This window comes from Cibotium barometz, chromosome 33, assembly GCF_041138505.1.
Source record: "Cibotium barometz isolate CiBa-2024 chromosome 33, ASM4113850v1, whole genome shotgun sequence".
In the NCBI taxonomy this organism is placed as follows: Eukaryota; Viridiplantae; Streptophyta; class Polypodiopsida; order Cyatheales; family Cibotiaceae; genus Cibotium; species Cibotium barometz.
Window position 1 is genome coordinate 23,134,347 of NC_141078.1, and position 19,504 is coordinate 23,153,850.

The 19,504-nt window shown below is 42.2% G+C and overlaps 1 protein-coding gene across 1 annotated transcript in view; it reads right to left on the reverse strand.

Annotated features, from left to right (window-relative positions):
- The window catches only part of HCF136 (photosystem II stability/assembly factor, chloroplast (HCF136)), a 65,213-nt gene extending 55,713 nt beyond the window's left edge, over nucleotides 1–9,500 (reverse strand). Inside the window, exon 1 of the mRNA XM_086773037.1 lies at nucleotides 9,069–9,500. Coding sequence (XP_086629163.1) covers nucleotides 9,069–9,450 — 382 coding nt within the window. The 5' untranslated portion in view covers nucleotides 9,451–9,500. The remainder of the gene's footprint in view (nucleotides 1–9,068) is intronic.
- Between the last annotated feature and the right edge of the window lie 10,004 nt (nucleotides 9,501–19,504).

A 19,504-nucleotide genomic window follows, 5' to 3' on the forward strand; every position in this document is an offset into this window, starting at 1 on the left:
TCCTGGTTCCCTTGTCTCCTGCCTGGGTCCAAAAGGAGGCTCTAGCATGGTATCTGTACTCCACCCTCCGCTCCTCGATAGAACTAAGCTTTATACAGGCTGCAGCCAAAAACTGGACCTGAATCCACGGGCTATCTGGTATACTCTTCTCCTGGAGCTGCTACAGGGAGGCTAGGCTCCGACGGATGCTCCTCTCCTCTCGGCAGCCAGCCAATTTGCTATGCGCTGCCTCCTGTAGTAAACTGTTGATCTCTCCAAGGTCTGCATCCAAGGCGCCTACAACTGATCCTATGTGAAAATCCAACCTCTCCCACATCTCCTCTATCCTGCTGCATATCTCAGAGTCTTGAATCAGGCTGTCAGGGATCCGAGTGCTCAAATGTATGTCCTGCCTCCAGAGGTCCTCCAAGGATAGAATAACAGGTGCATGATCGAAGAAAGTAGTGCCTGCCAAAATACAAATCAAGCCACCACGTCCACAAGCCCACTCATCTACATAGAATCCGTCTAATCTGGAAAGGTTAGGGCCTATACTCCTCCTGTCGGATCTCAAGAAGCACAAACTCCCAGGGCTATGTCCAAACTCCGGTAAATGCCAAGGGTCTTGTCACCTCAAAGCCAAAATCAACTCCTCCCAAGCCGAGTACTCTATGCCAAAAACTGTAGCCATGCCACCTCCCAATCTATCCTTTGTCGACTAACATGCTGAAATCCCTACGCATACACCAGAAATCTGCATGTGGAAGGGACTGGCTAACTCTACTCCAAAAAGTGGCTCTGCATGCTGTGGCAGTCGACTCCAGAAAGTGGCTCTGCATGGTGAGTGACCAGAGCCACCCACCTCCATCCATGCCAATGGCCAGAAGTGTGTGTTGGATGGGGGAGTAGATGCTCCACACACAGAGAGTCGTATCAAGCTAAGAGAGAAAGAGAGAGAGAGAGAGAGAGAGACGTGATGTGGTAGCTGGAAGTACTCAATGATAATGAGTGAAAAGTACAAGGTACTACACACCTAGGGATAAGTGTCCCAACACACCAAGGGTGTGTTCACACAGGGAAAAAAACCCGAAGCCAGCACTAGGTAAAAAGTGCCCGTGTGTAAGTGTCTGTTCACGCCAAGACTTCCCGCAGGCCAAAGGCTAACAAACCCCCCTGAAGTGAATGGTGTGAACGTCTACACGGTGTAGCAGACTACCCTAGTAGAGGTAATAAGTTTAAAGCTTTGCGGAAAGCTTCAAACTTTTCTATTGAAAGGGACTTGGTCAACAAAATGAGATGCATGTCGAGAGGCAGCACATGTACGACCTGGCATAAGTGTGGGCAACTTGTTATCACGCAAGGTGTCAATTAGCCAACGGGAAACTCTCTGTGAGTCATGAATGGCTACATCCTCTTCAACCAATGCATCACCCATGGCATCCTAATCGAAGTGTGGCAAATCTAGAGCAATAGGGGGAATGTTGGGCTGCTGATTTTCAGCAGCAATGGGAGGCTGATTTGGACTCAAGCAAGCTCAACAGGTTGAACAATTGTAACAAATAATGGCAGCAATGTATCAAAGACATCTGGGGCATAGATTGATGGTTGTAGCCTACATGAAAGCATAGGTTGGGAGGCATATTCATCAAAGATGACATCTCTTGACACAATAACCAACCTGGTGGAAGGTACATATAGCTTGTATCCTTTGCACTCACTGCTATACTCCACAAAAATACATTTCAATGCCTTTGCTTCAAGTTTTTGTCTTTGTTGTGCTCGTACATGCACGTAAGGCAAACATCCAAAAACACGCATAAGAGTGACTACAGGGATTCTGCCATTCCAAGCCTCATAAGTTGTCATAGATTTCAATGCTTCAATTGGACAACGGTTCAGCACATAGTTGGCGCATATGACCGCTTCAAGCCAAAATCTAGATGGCAAATCCTTGTTTTAAGCATACATCTCACCATTTCCATAAGTGTACAATTACGGTGCTCATCCACACCATTCTGTTGTGGTGTATAAGGAGTAGTACACTGATGAGAAATACCACGTGATTGCATAAAAGCTGTAAACTCATGTGACAAATATTCCCCCCCTCAATCTATACACAATGTCATGAGCATATGGCTACAAGCATTTTCAGCCATAGGGAGAAACTGATGGAAAGTTGAAAATGCATCTGATTTAGCTTTCAAACCATACACCCAACTAAACCAAGCGTAATCGTTGATGAGAGTCGTAAAGTATAGATGTCCTGCAAAAAATGATGCCCTCATAGAGCCCCATGAATCACTATGTACGAGCTGCAATGGCCGAGTAGCTCGCACAGTGCCATCCTTTGGAAAGGACTGACGATGCATCTTTCCCAATATACATCCCTCGCATACATGATTGTGTGGGAGCTACATAGGTGGCAACTCATGAACCATAGACTGACGCTGTAAATGCATAAGAGAAGGGAAATTAAGGTTACCAAACCGAGCATGCCATAGCTCAGTGTCACGCATAACCTGTGATGTGGAAGCAACCATAGCATCATCATGAGAATCCCTACTCCTGTCATACATGTCAAGCTTATAAAGGCCATTGCACCATGTACCAGATAGCATAAGCGCATCAAAATCTGTTCTGTCATCATAAATGGAGCAGCAATGATCAAAAAACTGGAATTTGAGACCAACTTTTACAAGTGCTAAGACAGAAATAAGAATCTTGCGAATTCCGGGTACATACAAAGTGTCTGCAAGAGTATAGGTGTCCCCACTACATGATGTTAACTCCACATTGCCAATATCTTTAATGGCATATGATGCATTATTAGCACACAAAACTGTACCACTTGAGGTGCATCTCTCAAGGTAGCAAACAGCTTCTTGCACGAAGTGATGTGCTTTGTAGTACCTGAATCAAAATACCAATCAGCATCCAACAATGACAAACAAGAGGCATGCACATCACTGCATGTGGTTGTTAAGACATAGCCATTATGTGCAAAATCTGCCTCCTCGGCATTGTCACCTATAGTTGCAGCCAGACCTTGCTGCTTCTTCTTTGTCTCACTCTGAGACTCTCTTTACACTTCCTGCCTTCCTCAATTACATGACCAAGTTTCTGACAATAGTTGCATCTCTTCTTTTTCTCAATCTGCTCCTCTTTGGACTTAGGAGGATCTAAATGGGCTTATGCTTTGCCCTTAGGTTTAGCACTAGAACCAACCCCAAATTTTCCTTTGGCATAATGGGAGGCAGCAAAAGCCTGATTTGCAACAATCATGTTGTTTTGGTTGGAATGAGATTACTCTTCCTGTAACAAGAGAGCTACCAAATCATCAAATGTCTCTTCATCAAGAGACGAAGGGTGGTAGCAAATCCTTGATAGGATTTAGGCAAACCATTGAGAACCGTAGAGACAAGTGAACTGTCAAGTATGTAATGCTCCTCCGTCTCAACCCCTGAGAGAGAGAGAGAGAGAGAGAGAGACGTGATGTGCTGTGATAGCTGGAAGTACTCAATGATAATGAGTGAAAAGTACAAGGTACTATACACCTAGGGATAAGTGTCCCAACAAACCAAAGGTGTGTTCACACGGGAAAAAACCCAAGCCAGCACTTGGTAAAAAGTGCCCATGCATAAGTGACTGTTCACACCAAGACTTCCCGGAGGCCAAAGGCTAACAAAGTGAGCACGTCCGTGATACGCAGATCATGCAAATGGTGTGGGAGCTCTATAGCCTGCTCATGAATAGCCGCACGCACTGACTCCATGCTCCAATCCGTCCCTGATGTTGCACTCAGGGGGAAGGAGAAGATCATCATGCCTCTCTAGGGTGTGGAGTGATGTAGAACCACACATATACGAATGAGAGCCATCGCCTCCTTGAAAACACCCGCTCCTTCGACAAGGAGGCATCGGAATAAGTTGTAGTCAAACTAGTTGCCCTTGCACTCTGTGGGGACCGTCGGCAACTCTGGAGGGAGAGCCCTCACTGGAGAGGCAGCGATGGTCATTTCTACCGACTCCGTGAAACGGTGGATCAAATGGCAAACTAAACTAGCCTGCTGCATCCTCTCCAAGTTAGGCACCGTTGAGACAGATGGGGGGGGGGGGGCGGGGAGGGGGGACTCCTAATGAGGTCGGGGTGGAGGGAGATGCAAGGGGGGAAGCCAAAGCAAAAGACAGGAGCGGGGGGGGAGGGCATCAGGGTTAGGGGGGCAAGGGAGGAAGGATTCACCTGTGAGGGCGGGGTGCTAGGTGCTGTGAGGTCAAGCCCGCTGAAAGCTCTGAAGGGTCAAAGGGCCTAACGAGGATCAGGAGGGATCGTTACAAGGAAACGGTTCCCAAAAAGAGGGGGGGGGAGGGGGCTGCTGAGATAAATGCTCGTTAACAGTTCAATAACAAGACCATATTCTCCTGTGGCCTGCCAGCCTGGTGTGCCTAGCAGATGGTGGTTCCACCTCACGCCAGCGGTCTGCCACTCTCCTGCACCGAGATCCACCGAGGCAAGCCCTGGTGCTCTAATGCCTGGGGGCCAATATTCCCCCAAACCCCTAATGAGGATCTGAACTGGAAACAAGAGTGGAACCACTAGAGGCACCATCCTGGATTGACGACGAGGACAAGATCCAGCAAGGTGTCCCATCTACTAGCAAATGAAGCATTGGCCTTGGAGGCTGGAGTACTCAACTCTCTATAGAATGGGAGCTCCCCAAAGGTAAGGAAGCGATTAGGAACTGACTCTAGATAGGCTATGCAGATACGAAGAGATGGAATCTCGGTCGTCAGAGCTAGAATCAAAGCGGTAGTGGGTAGGGATTCCATCACTCTTCCAATAACACCACCAATCACTGGGAGGAGAGGAAGGTATTCCTTCCTGAGACCAAGAAAGAAAATTGTCAGGGGAAGGCCTGAGGCGCCAACCAACCTTGGGTCAAAGCTGTGCAACCACCTTGCAAAGAAGGCCTGGGCCGTACACAGTGCGACGAGGCTCAGCCGCATGACTCTGTCCAATACTGCAGGTGAATCAAACTCAACCTGGTAGTATCCATGCCCCAAGGGATGAATTTCAGTGATCTTTCCAGGCTCTCCGCTTGCCTGCACAAGTCCTTGAGTCGTCCACGTGCCTAGCGACTACCCACATTCTTGCAAACCAAGGTGGAGGCCTCCAAAGATGCAATTGTCGAAGCAAGGAGCTAGAGGTCCACTTTTGAGAAAGAAAGGCAAGGGATGGCAACCTCGAACGGGGATGACGGAGTGGCTACCCTAGAGTCCTCCTAGACGTTGGAAGAACCAGAAGTTGTCAACACTTGCCTAAGAAACTGCCCGAAAGTTGCAAGCACCTCTCCAGGAGACAATGAAGAGGGTTTTTTTTTTTTGGTGGGGGGGGGGGGGGGGGGGGGGGCTGATGAGGCAGAGGCACTAAATGAAAGGGGTATAGGAGCAAGGCGGCTCACAGTCTGGAGAAGGAAGCGCAGATGATGGCGAGGAACTCTCTTGTGGAAGAGGACAAGAGATTAAAAGGTGATTTGACCCCTCATTATTTAAGCATGCCTGTTTTCGAAAATCCAAGAAAAGCAACTCGAAAAGTGTACCTCCTATGGCAAGGTTGGCCACTAGGTCAAGAATTGTGGACAAAAAGGAAGAGCAAGGAGCACTCCACGAACACCATGGAGGCTGGACGAAGCATCACCATTCCAACATGGTGACGACCACTTGCTTTAGGAGATCTTGTATATAGTCTTATCTTGTACATGCATGAGAATGAAGCCATGAGCCCTAAAGTCTTGACTTGCAAATAAAGGTCATTGCTCTATAACTCTATACAGCAAGAAATTTTGATCCCCGCCCACCTTCTCTCTCAAAAGAGATTTTCTTCCCCGTTTGCTCACTTGGTGAAAATGGTAAACACAGCAAGACTTAAAATCTGTCCCATTTCGAGGGTTATCGGTTCGAGTCTGATATTGAACATACCTGCTTGTTGGTGGAATTGGTAAATGCGACAGACTTCGAATCTACTCTAGGTTTTCAGTTTGAATCTGATAGTGCGTACGGACGTGTCTGAATTGATTTCAAGGGAGGGCCCCTTCTAAATCTGAAGGGGCGAGGAGCTAGCACTAGGGGCACGTATAAATCAATGGGTTAGAGTGTCAAATTGTGAATTTGAAAACATGGGTTCGAATCCCATTACTATCCAAAGACACATCATCCCAGTTGTGAATAGAAATATACCTTTCAGATTCTATACTTACGACCTATAGTGTTCTTGCCTAAAATATTAAGATTACTGTCTATGAAACATTTTCTATGTCTGAGATCTTTCCGCCCATTAACCTAGAAGCTCGGATCTCATGCTCGTTGGTGATTCACACGGGAGACTTTGGCAAGAATCCAACTCCTTCTTCGCGGAGCAATGCCGCGAAGTCAGAAGGGAGAGGGTAGGATGACGAATCTCGATTATGGCCAACTCAGTCGTAGCTCCTTGGGTTGGTTTGGAGTTGTTTCATTACCTACTTCTAAGGTGGTCTAACCACTTGAGTTAATTAACCAAGGTAAAATGTTGCGAGTTTCACGGCGTGATATGACAAGGCTACCTTGTTGCTAGACCTGTTGGCACGGTCAGACTCTCAAGTCCAAATTCAAGCCCATCATGCTACCGAACTATGTCGAGAGTCCTCGACTTTGAACCCTGGTTGATAGCCATTCCGGGTTCCTTAACTCTAATATCTTTTGAATCGTAAATATCATTTTGTGCCTTTGACCCTCACCATGTCTACCTATGTCTGCCTCCCAACCAAGGAACGTGTCTAAGATCCTAATGCCCACTATGTACTTGCTTCCAAGTGGGTAGGTTTGATGTCCATGTGCCCAATATCCACCCGGTAGACAGGTCCCTTGATTACGAGAGCCAAGCTTTTCCCACTAATGCTAATTAGTGGAGTTACTTTCTGCCCCCCTCACTCCGCACCCTTATGCTTAAACCAATTCGTGTCCATTAAACATGCTTCCTGTCCGCATCCATAAAGTAAAGTTTCTATCATCGAGATTCGGCAAGTTCTGCCAAGCGGGCATCCACTACTGGCTTTGACCCCAACGCATCTTACCTAACGAAGGTGTAATTAGTTCTGTCAGGCATCAACTACTGACTTGGGCTCACCCATCTTAGCCCAAAAAAGGTATAATTTCACCGAATTCCTGCCATATCTTCCACTACTAGGTTGGATAAACCTGCCAAGGCTTGTGTTAAGAAAGCCGGGGATCAATATTTAACCGGGTTGGCAGGTATGTTTCGTTGAAAATGACCCCGACCTGCGGGCCTTCAGTGAGGGCTAGATTGGTTTTGCCACGGGATGTTGGAGAAGCCCATCCCTACAAGCTTCCTTTCCGTCACGCTTTAGCCCTCTACCCATTCCGATCCGGGTTCGTTCAGAGGCAATTGCATAACAATACTACATTCACAAGTAATAAGGGTAGTCCGGGCATGCGGGGAAACTGCTGCACAGAGAATGGAATGACGGCCAACTCCTATTCAATCTACTTATGTGGGGAATGCTTGTGTAAAGAGGCTTGCTTGCCCGCGGACCCAACTCCACGTGTTATTGATTGCATTTCCTGCTGTCCGTCCGAATGAACTCACATTACTGGTTATTGAAGCATTTATGCCACCATGGTTGTTAGCTACCGAGCTAGTGCTTCACTTTGCCTATCCCGCACTTCTCGTCTTTTATGATGTATGGGTCTAGGAGTAGAATGAACACCCACGAGTGGACTGACTGTTTGAAAACACCCATTACATAGCACGAAATCACTAGAGTAGTTGCATTTTAGAGCTGAGGACAGTTGTAATGTTAGTGGGGGAGAATGTGACACACCTGGCGGTGGACAACTTTTGTGTGTTGCATTTGGACAGCCAGGTTTTGGACTGATTTTAGCATCCATAGATGGGACACACTTTGAACACAATATTAAAGCATTTGGAGTGCTTTTTGACATTATTTTGTAGGTCAAAAAACATTCGCCGAACTGGAGTGGTTTCTGCTATATAAAAAAGAGGGATTTGGTTCCTTGTTTGATCATCTCATCTCAGGGTTTCTGGAGCACACAATCACGAGCAACCACTTGAGGCATGATTGAAGGTGCTGGAAATAGATCTACAACAAGGTGTTCGGTTAAGCACTAGCATCTAACATCAGCATTAGGGCTTAAGATCAAAAACCTACATTTTCAGTATCATTTTGTACTTGGGAGAGTTCTGGTGTATCTCATTTTCATGTACATAAATATATAGTAGTTTAGGTAGTCATGTGTTGTGCGTGTGTCTCTCTATTCTCTGTTGTTCTCTATCTTCATTCTTATCCATTTGCACATTAGACACAAGTAAGATAGGTCATGCTAAGGAAGATTGTCTGCAGTTACAAGCCTTTCCAGGCAACTCTGTCACTCATAGTTCTCCCACTCTTTGAAAAAATAGTGAGATTATAATGGAGATAGTGCAAAATCTAAGTGCAGGTACACAAAGCACAATCAGATGACAGTTCTTTTAAGGACGACTATCACATGTATAGGAACTGCTGCAAACCTTGAGAACCAATTCTCATGAATACACTTGCAATATGCATAATTGCCGAGGGCCATAACACACACAGGACTTCTGTAGCCCCAATGATACCTATTCCCCCAATTGCATGTCTGCCCAACTGGCAGCCCCAAGTTCTAACAATTAGGCAAACCATGGCAGTGAGTAAGATGTACAACTTGCATTATTACTTCTTAGTGACCTATGCCACCGAATGCTCAGGAATGACTGGTCATGACACACATAATGCATGCAGATCAGATGGATATACTAGACGGGTTTGTTACTGAGGTAGAAACATTATACCATGGAAGGCAATTGGAGTATGCCACCTTTCCAAAGCCATGCATTTGCATCTTGTCAATTTCCCATAGAGCCCCTCTTAAAAGCCATAATACTTTTGAGTGCATAAATGCAGAGACCTCACCGCAGAAGAACGTTGGGTGTTTTTCATAACTACAGAAATGAAAAATCCGAGCATTGAAGAGGTGAGGAGTAAGCAGAGAGCGCACCATGGTCGGGTTCTTCTGGAACAAACGAGACATCCAAGAGCACAACGCCAGAGTTGACGGGGAGCGGGACCATCTCCCATTCCGAGAGAAGCTCTTCGGCCCGGGCCTCCCTGGGAAACCCTATCCGAGACAAAGCCGCGAGCGAGCAGGAGAGAGATGCAGAGCCCGCGAGCAGGTGCCGCTTGCTGATGACCTGGGGGGCTCCCCCCTCATCGTTGTTGGTGGCAAAGGCTGATCGAGGGGACGCCGAAGGGCGAGCCTGCGGGGCGAAGGTAGGCAGCGCGCACGCGTGAAGACGCTGCGACGTAGAGAAAAGCTCGTTGCTTGAGCTGGCTATGGCGAGCTTGAGATGAAGACCACCCATGGTCATCGTCATCGCCATTGCTTGTCCACCTCCACGAGACTCCAGATGTTAGATACTGCAGAATTATAAAACTTACCCATAATTGCCTACCTTATCCACATAAGGTGGTGGTGGCGAAGACTACTACTCTCCTAATCAAAAACCCATGGAATAATCAAAGAGTTTAGAACAATTTTTAAATTTTAAGAGGATAACTTTTTTCTTGAAGGCCTTTTTGAGGATTAAACTTCTAGACTAACCTTTAAGTCAACATATCAACTCAATGTGCAATTTCAGCTACACATAAACAAACACAATTCCAAAGAACACTGATGACAAGCATGCATGAAATGTGAACCATTGATTATTTGAATGACGATAGGCCACCATCACAAAGAAGGTGCATCACAAAAAATGTAAATGGAATCAAGGAGTGGAGAAAGAGGTTTTACAAGAGTAATAATGGGTTGTGTGTAGACAAGCATGCATGATCAAAGACCACCACACTACCAATGGGTTATGTAAATGGAATCAAGGAGTCGAGAAAGAGGTTTTACAAGAGTAATAATGAGTTGTGTGACAAGAATGCATGATCAAAGAGTAATAATGGGTTGTGTATAGACAATGGATTGTGTATAGACAAGCATGCAACATGATCAAAGACCACCACACTACCAATGCTTCAAAATATAAATGGAGTCGAGAAAGAGGTTTTACAAGAGTAATAATGGGTTGTGTATAGACAAGCGTGCATGTTCAAAGACCACTACACTACCAATGAAAAAGAGATAGATTATGCATAGCAAAATGGAATAGTTTGGCCATCCCATCACTCTATATTTTTTAGTTTCATAAGCATCATCTTCTACACAGAAGTACACATGAATGCCCAAAGAGAGGTATATGGCTCGAATTAGTATATAAGGATGAGGCTCAAATACAAAGTGGTGTGAGGTCTAGAGGATAGCCATAATTCTTAGTGGCATCTCCCAAGTGTAAGTGTAAATTCATGCTCAAATACATGTCCTAATCCATAAACAACATTCCATGATAAAAGATGTGTGTTGTGTGTGTTCATATGTATGTGTGTATGTGTAGTATATGCCCATATATATGTATGTGTTTATGTATCGTGCATGTGCATGCACCTAAGAGAACGAAAAACCTCCAAAAAAGGAAGTTCAAAGAAGATGAAAACATGGGAGAACTAGAGACCTTAAGTGAAAGGAGTCCCCAACAAGATGTAGATCCAAGAAAAATAAATCGTGAAGATAGGAAGCCTTTAGAAGGAAAAGATCTGGGATAATTTTTTGAGAGAACGGATCCTTAAGGAAGTATTCACAAAGAACTCGGAGATTTCAAGGTGTAAAACAAAGAAAGATTGGCTACAAGATGGAATCCAAAAGAGACGGAATGAGATTGGAGAATTAAAGTGGGAGCTAAGAATGGCTAAAGGAAGTAGACCAAAAATAAAACAAAACCTAGATGATGTGTACGAGATAGATTTTTACAAAAGCATCAAGAACATCTCACATAAAAACAAAATTGTACCATGATGGACATAGTCAATATTTACATTAGGGCTCTTGTGGAAGAACCAGTCTTTACCTAGCAATACATCAATATTATCAAGGCATAAAATAAGAAAAGAGTGTTCCTCCTTGTGAACTTAGATCTTTAAGATGAGACAAGGAACCTTATTTTGCCAACATGGAGTCACACATTGTGCCAGGTTCATCACGTGATATCAATGGTGGTCACTCGACACCACTCGACACCACTTGAACACAAAGTCTAGACAAGAGAAACATTGATAATCCCATCAGTAAATAGGAGTTCCCATGACTTCACCCATCGCTCAGATTAAGTCATGTGGACCGATACTCCCATGTTTAGATGATAATTCTCACTATTTATATTTAAAGAACAAACATCAATACAAGAAATTAGAGGATTACTTAAAACAAGTCCAAATTGTGGCAAGTGTGCATGAGCTTGTGGTTATGGTGCATTTCCACTGCCACCACCATCAGATTTCTTCTTCATCAGACAAGCATATGCAAAGTGGCCTAGTCTGTGGCATTTAAAACACAACCCCTTCACATGACCCTCAGGGGTTGTAATGTAAAATCAGATCGAGGTCTCTTACCAACGGATATCGACTTCATGTGTGGAACTCTACCTTGGGAGAGGGGCCTCCCAAGGGACCAAGCATGTGGTTAGCCATACCAATGATAGTCATGAGGACTGGGGGGTGTGGTATGGGATATGCAGCCTTGAGGGTGCAAGCTTACAAGGATTGTGCTGGCCTCTAGTGGGGATGGCTCGCAATTCCATATGGTTTGAAGCCTACGAACGATTGGGTGGCAAGTGCTAGCCAAACCCTACTATGTTCATGTAGATGTCTGTGCGTACTCATTGCATAGTGTACGATGATTGTAGTGCTCCAGATGTGCTTTTTAGTTTTTCTTTTATGCTAGCGGAACCCTACTAATCTTCTTGAGGATGTCCATGTGTACTCATTGCATGGTGCACGATGATTGCAATGCTCCAAATGAACCTCTCGAACTTCATTTTGTGAGTATTGGTCATAGGTTGACACACATGCAAGTGGATTCTTACTATGGGGTGTCTCATTTGGTATCAGAGCTCTTTTTCTTAATTAAAAAATAGCACTATGTCTTAAGTATTGATTTAGGGTTAATCAAGAGTAGTTATACAGTTAATTGATTATGAGATTGTGATTAATTTATGTGATATCCATAAAATAATTAAAATGATAAACCATAGTAGAGCTTGGTAATTAGTGCATGGAAAACCATTAAAAGATTGAAACCTTAGTGATTAGAATACTTAAATGTATAAGGTTTTTTGCATAATTGTGAAAAACCAATGTTATGGAATGGACTTTAATTGTTAAAATTGAATTAAATAATGGTTGGTAAGAAGCATAGAGGATGGGTGTCTAATGTTGGCCATGAAGGTAATAACAAATTCTAGTAGGGGTCTTAGATCTTTATCATGAAGTCTTGGCCTTAGATTGATCAAGTGGGATAAATTAAATATCATGAGAAATATAGATTAGGAGACATTAGATATGCTCTATTTTAGTGAGATTTTAGTTTTATCACAAGGATGTTGTCAATTGTGCCCTCGAAATGTGCAAGTGGTCTCCATAGGCCATGACACTACTATGGAATCATGCATGTATAAGCACATATCAAATGAGACATTGAAAGTTTTGGTCAAAGGAGGGGGAGAATTCACTCACATGGGAGTTACATCCTAATGGCTTATGTTTCTCCTCAAACAAAAATATAAAAGTTTTACATTTTCCACAGTGCTTTTAAGCCAATCCATGTGACACATTGTAGTAGAAAGTAGGCTTCCACCTCTATGAGCTTTTGCTTGTTGGCTGGTTTAATTCACCTCTTTGCTTTCACATAAATCCACCTGTCTCTCCCTACACTTTGAATTATATAAACAAAGGTGTTTATTTGATCATGAAAACATCTCACCTTCAACTCTTTTTCTGTGTGATAACAACTCTCATATCATCTTCATTGTCCCATAGCCTTAGTGACCATGAATCTATGTTTGTTAAATACTAATGATAATCTAATGAAAGAATTGTTAAACTAATGATTTCCCTACCATAGATCAGTTGTGCTCATTAACAAAAAAATACTTTCATGACATATTCAATTAAAAAAGCATCCATCGATTATTCACAAACTCGCAAGATAGATGCCATCCATGACGTGCATCAATACATGTACTCGTGTATCAAAAAGTATAGGAGGTACATGTCATTAAAATTAAATCTCTTCCTTGGCAAATTGGAGGAGCCTTTTCCCTTGGAAAAACCCACAAAGCAAGTACTCCAAGCTGATAAATGATTTTAATCATACTAGTAGCTACACAATCTTGAATAGCTAATAATAAAATCAAAAAATTTATACTTTAAGCAATGTAGACTAACATATCAACTCTTAGATGATGAATGTAAAACCAATAGCTGAACCAAGCTATACATATCTATAATAAGTTATGCTAATCATGGCTCTTAGTCCTAAAAGATGACCCTCGTCTCTTTAATCAACAAGCTACGAAAGAGAGCTTTATATCCAATTGGAGTTCATACTTTAATAATTATTTGTTCTTGTACTAATACTAGCTTATGCTCATCTTTTGTGAGTACGTGTGTAGTTAGTATGTTTGTTATCTTTTTTTTCCTCATATGCTAGTTCATATATTATCTTTGTAGCCATATGCTAGTTCATATATTGTCTTTGTAGCCATATTTGGTAGTGATGTGTGAACACACTAGGACCAGCAAGGCACTTTTTTCCTCTTTAGGAGGTTTTTTCCCCGTGCTAGTATACACCCATCTTGGGGTATACTTATCTTCTTTGTACAACACACACTCATTATCTTTCTAACAACTCATTCTGTGCTCTCTTGAGCTTCTCCACTATGTGTGTGTGTGTGCACACGCGCGCGCATTCCTGCAACCCTATTCCCAACATTTCGTATCAGAGCATACACTCCTCGCCCCTTTGTTGTTGCCTAACCCACCTCGAGTCACATGTCTTGAATTGGATCAGGGAACCCTTTTGGAAGAAGAGCAAGATCGTGCAATGTGCAATACTTTGTACAAAACTTTTTCGATCAAATTTTCGTTCTAGGCGCGTTTTGGGAGATTTTCGCACGGTTTTTAATTTTCCACAAATATCTTTGGAGACCAGATTTGCATTGTTCTTCATTAGATTCTAGAGTAGTTTTGTCAGATCTACTACAGACGGGTGTGCAGACACAAGGAATACAAGCTTCACTTTAGCGACATCGATCTCTACATCTTACAAGTGAAATTTCTACTCATTGTACTCTGCATTTCTTTCATACACCTTGCAGGTCTCCATTGTCATTGACCTTATTAGCAACCACCTTGGTTGCATTAAAGAGGACTCATCAGTTGTGTGATTACTTACTTGGGTTTTATCATAAATGGCAGACAGTGATGTATTTCGGATGTTATCCGCTGAGGATAAGCTTGACGGGACCAACTACCCGTTATGGTCCTATATGATGCAACATGTATTGATAGCCAAAGGGCTATGAAATGTTGTGGTTGGTATTGAGAGACATCCTGGTTCCTCTAATGAACATGATGTAGAAAGCACATCTGCAGACACGGTACACACAGCATAGCATACCTCCCATGTAGGGATAAACAAATGGAAGAGATGCGCAAGCACAAGCGTTGCTTGTTTTATCGATTAAGAGGAGTATTATTCCTCACATTTGGTCATGTAAGACCGCTAAACATGCTTGGGATGCACTCGCGTTATTCTACCAGGTACGTAATGAAGCACGTATTGCTTATATACGCAAGCAATTAGAGTCAGAGCATATGGATGAGAGAGACTCCATGGATAATTTCCTTACAAAAATCAAAGATTTTAAGGAGCAGTTGTGGCCAGTGTTGATGAAATATATCATGACGGTTGATTGGTGCCTACTATCTTGAATGCATCGCTGACTCGTTAACAAGGTTTTACTTCTACCATTAGACTCATGATGAAAGGCAATCCAAATACCTTAAAGTTTGAAGAGTTGGTTTCTGTGCTCTTGCAAAGAAGAGCAATCCAAGCAAAACAGATCTGTCATGCGTACAAGAGATTATGCTTTTGCTGCCAGTCGACAAAGAGGCAAAGGTAAATCTTTTCCTCAAGGTAGTTACAAACCAAAATCATAGTCATCAGGCAAGCTTGCAAATAAGGAAGACGACAAGCCAAAGAAAAAATGCAAATGCAACTATTGTAAGAAACCTGGTCACTACATTAATGAGTGCAGGAAAGGGCTAGAGAAGGAAAAAAAGAAAGACTCGGGTATAGTTATAAGCTGATGCATCAACATCCAATATAGAAAACAAAGAATCTACAAACTATGCACATGATGATTGAGCTTTCATTGTGCAATGTAGTTATGACCCTTTGCATAAGGATATATGCATGACTGTTTTACAAATGTACATGTCTGGTATTTTGATATTGGTGCTAATAAGCACATTACTTCTCATCGCAGTTTGTTCTCATCACTTGAATCTGCTCCACAATAAAACATTATAACATGTGCAAACAACTCCTCATATCTTGTAAAAGAAGTTGGTAAAATTGTTTTCACTGCTCCAAATGGTGGAACAATCACGCTTTCAGATGTATTATATATACCATGGATCAAGAAGAACTTATTATCTACCTCTACCATTACTAAGGCTAGCTTAGTAGTTTAGTTTGAGGATGACAGATGTATTGTTCATGATCGCAGTGATAGTAAGACAATTGTTGCTTTTGGTACTTTATCTCATGACCTTTACAAGCTAGAGACATATGAAAGACAAAAGGCATGCTGCATGTACAGTTTCTGCCACAAAGGCAATGGGTGATGCTAAGTTGTGGCATGCACGCTATGGTCACTTGAACTTTGGCAATTTGTTAAATTTGCATAAACATAACATGGTGTCTAAGCTGCCACATCTCAAAGCCCCCATTAAACATGTTTGTGAGGATTGTATTCTTGGAAAAATGCAGCGAGCATCATTTTCAATTAGAGATATCCAAAAATTGCAGCATCATTTTCAATTAGAGATATCCAAAAATTGCAGCTTATACACAGTGATGTATGTAGTCCTATGAGGACACCATTTATTTGGGGCTACCTCTATTTTGTCACATTCATTTATGATTATTCCAAACATACATGGATATATCCATTGAAATAGAAATCAGAGGTTTTTATATGCTTTAGGCACTTTGCTGCTATGGTTCAAAATGCTTCTGCATGTCAGATTGGTACCCTGCTGCATACTGATCGAGAGAGGAAGTATATGTTTAAGAAGTTTCATGCATACATGGCTGATAATAGGATAAAACACCAATATATTGTGCCCTATACACCTCAGTAAAATGGTGTAGCTGAACGTAAAAACATCTCTCATGGAGATAGCACATTGTATAGACAAAAGTCAAGAGTTACCTTATCGTTTCTAGCTAGAAGTAGCCATGTGTGAAACATATGTTTTGAACAAGTGTTCTACAAAGGCTTTGCATACAATTACGCCTTTTGAAGCTTGGAATGGCAGAAAACCCTTTGTGGCTTACTCATGCATTTTTTGTTGTCTTGCTTATGCACTTGTGCCTGAGCAACTTTGCAGCAAGCTTTATAATAAAGCTGTTAAATATATTTTTGTGAAATACAGCTCGAAAAGTTAAGGGTTACCATCTCTATCATCCTACTTCCAAGCGGATTCTTGTGAGTAGAGATGATGTATTTATGGAAGATGCAATTCAACCCTTACTTTCATGTAAAAAACAACAAAATGTATGTTCGCAGGACATATTCAACACTCTCCTTCCATTGCTCAATATAGAACACATTGATATAGAGTATTTGGGTAATCCAAGGAATGCTAAAAATCAACCCACATGTTACAAATCAACATGTTTTTCTGTCCACCACAGATCAGCCTATTATGAGACAAATGTGGATAATGCAGTTGATGAGAAAATAAGAAAATTTGTAAAGTCAAAAAGTATGCCAAAACGGCTAGTACAAACGCTATGTGCCAACTAATTAGCCACTCCTTTGCCTAGTAGAACACATGCAAGTTCTCATCATGCATCTCATGTTTATGCAGGTTATGCTCTTATTGCTAGTTTATGTGATGAGGAGGAACCTGTCTCCTTTGATGAAGCAAAGGAATCTGAAAATTGAATAAGTGCTATGTAATGAGTATGATTCGATACTCAAAAATGATACATGGTATTTGGAAGACTTGCCTCTTGGGGGCAAGAAGGCCATTGGTACTAAATGGGTTCACACGCTCAAACATAAAGCGGATGGTGGTGTTGAGCGATACAAAGTTAGGCTTGCTGCAAAAGGATTATGCACAAGAAAAAGGCATTGACTATGGTGAAACTTTTGCACCCACATGCCGTATAACTACCATGTGGACTATCATTGCATTTGTAATACATAAAGGTTGAAATATACGCCAATTGGATATCAAAACTGATTTCTTGAGTGGAGCTTTGCAAGAGGAGGTCTATGTGTCTTAGCCTCGTAGTTTTGTTCAGAAAAGTCAAGAATCAAAAGTATACAAATTGAAGAAAACTTTATATTGCCTTAAGCAGGCTCCCAGGCATGGTATGAAAAGATACATGCATACTTGGTTGCACAAGGTTTTTACAACAGCCCAACTGAAGCCATTGGACACTTTAGTGAAAAATGCCAAACCAGTCTCAATGACAGAAGCTGTCAGAATGGCAAAGGACTTTGCTAAAGCATTTGTTGTTAAGGTCCCACCAAAGCCTGCACCCTCAAACTTTAAAAGGTTCCAAACCCCGGGAAGTGTCTCAAACTCGTTCATCCCTCGAATAAATCTGGCCATCAGCTGCTCTTCATCCAAAAGTGGAGAATATTTGAGGAGAAGAGCAAATGCCTGATGGTATTCTTCAATCATCTGCTGCTATCCTGCTTCAGTTCCAAGAACTCATTCATTTTGGTTTCCAGGAAGCCCGAAGGACAGAACCTCTTCCTGAGATAAGCTTTAAGATCTGACCAAGTCTGGGTATTTCAGTCAAGACGGTTTGTCTCACAATGGTTCCTCCATGCGACCCTGGCCGTATCTTCTATATTAAGAAGACTAAGAATGTTTTATTGGTCATCATGTTATACGTTGATGACATGCTACTCACAAGTCCTAATGATGATCATATTTCAGCTTTTATAACTGATTTAGAGAAGTCTTTTGAGATGTCAGATCTTGAACCATTATACTATTACTTAAGCATTGAGTTTTGAGAGCGTAATGATGGCATTGTTATGTTGCAGAGAAAATACATAGATGCATTGTTGAAGAGATTCAATCTTGAAGACTGTAAACCTGTGGTGGCTACACCTATGGAGCCAGGTTTACGACTAAGTCTTGGAGATACAGGTGTCTTTTGATGCTAGCTTGTATCGAGGCTGTTAGATGCCTTATCTTTTTATGCAACACCAAGCTTGATATTCAGCATGTGGTCTCAATATTGAGTATATTTATGGATAGCCCAAGCACAAAGCATTGACAGTTTGTCAAACGGGTGTTATGTTACCTAAAGAGAGCACTATGCACTTTGGTTTATTTTATCCCAAGAAGAGTAAATCATAGCTACATGCATTTACAGACTCAAACTGGACTAGATGTTATGACACACGAGTGTCCACAAATGGTTTTTGCTTTCGCCTTAGTGATTCATATATATAATGGCTCAACAAGAAGCAACCCACTATAACCACTTCTAGCTCTGTGAAGCTGAGTAGAAGACAACGTTTACAGTTACAGTTGAGTGTGGTTGGCTCTATTACTGATTCGAGTATTGGTGAGTCCTCAGCCACTACCATCTTCACTAACAATCAAAACACTATGACAGTTACAAAGAATCCAATTTTTCATGCTTGCACAAAGCACATTTAGATACACTATCATTATATCATAGAGAGATGCTATGCAAGAAAAATCACCTTGGCTTATGTACCAACACATAACAACTTGACAAATTTGTTCACAAAGACTCTCCCTCGAGAGAAGTTTGAAGCTTTTCGCAATGCTTTAAACTTACTTCCCTTTGAAGACTAGTCTGGGCTCCCTATCACCGATCAAAGAGCTTAGCACATCTTTGTACTTCTAGTGCTAGCTCACTCCTTGTTCACATCATCACTCCCACGGAGAATTTGTAGCCACATTTGATAGTGATGTGTATGAACACACTAAGACCAACCAAAGGTTTTTTCCAGCGCACTAGTATACACCCATCTTCGAGTATATACTTATCTTCTTTGCACAACACACATTCATTATCTATCTATCTCATTGTGTACTCTCTTGAGCTTCTCCACTGCGCACGCGCGCATTCATGCAACCCTACTTCCAGCAATCTTTCCTCTCTTTTGTATCACTTAATATTCTTTTGCTACATTACCATTGTCCTTCTTGTCTATCGTATGCTCTAATTTTCCCATGTAAGTAATGTTACTCTAGCAAGCCTTA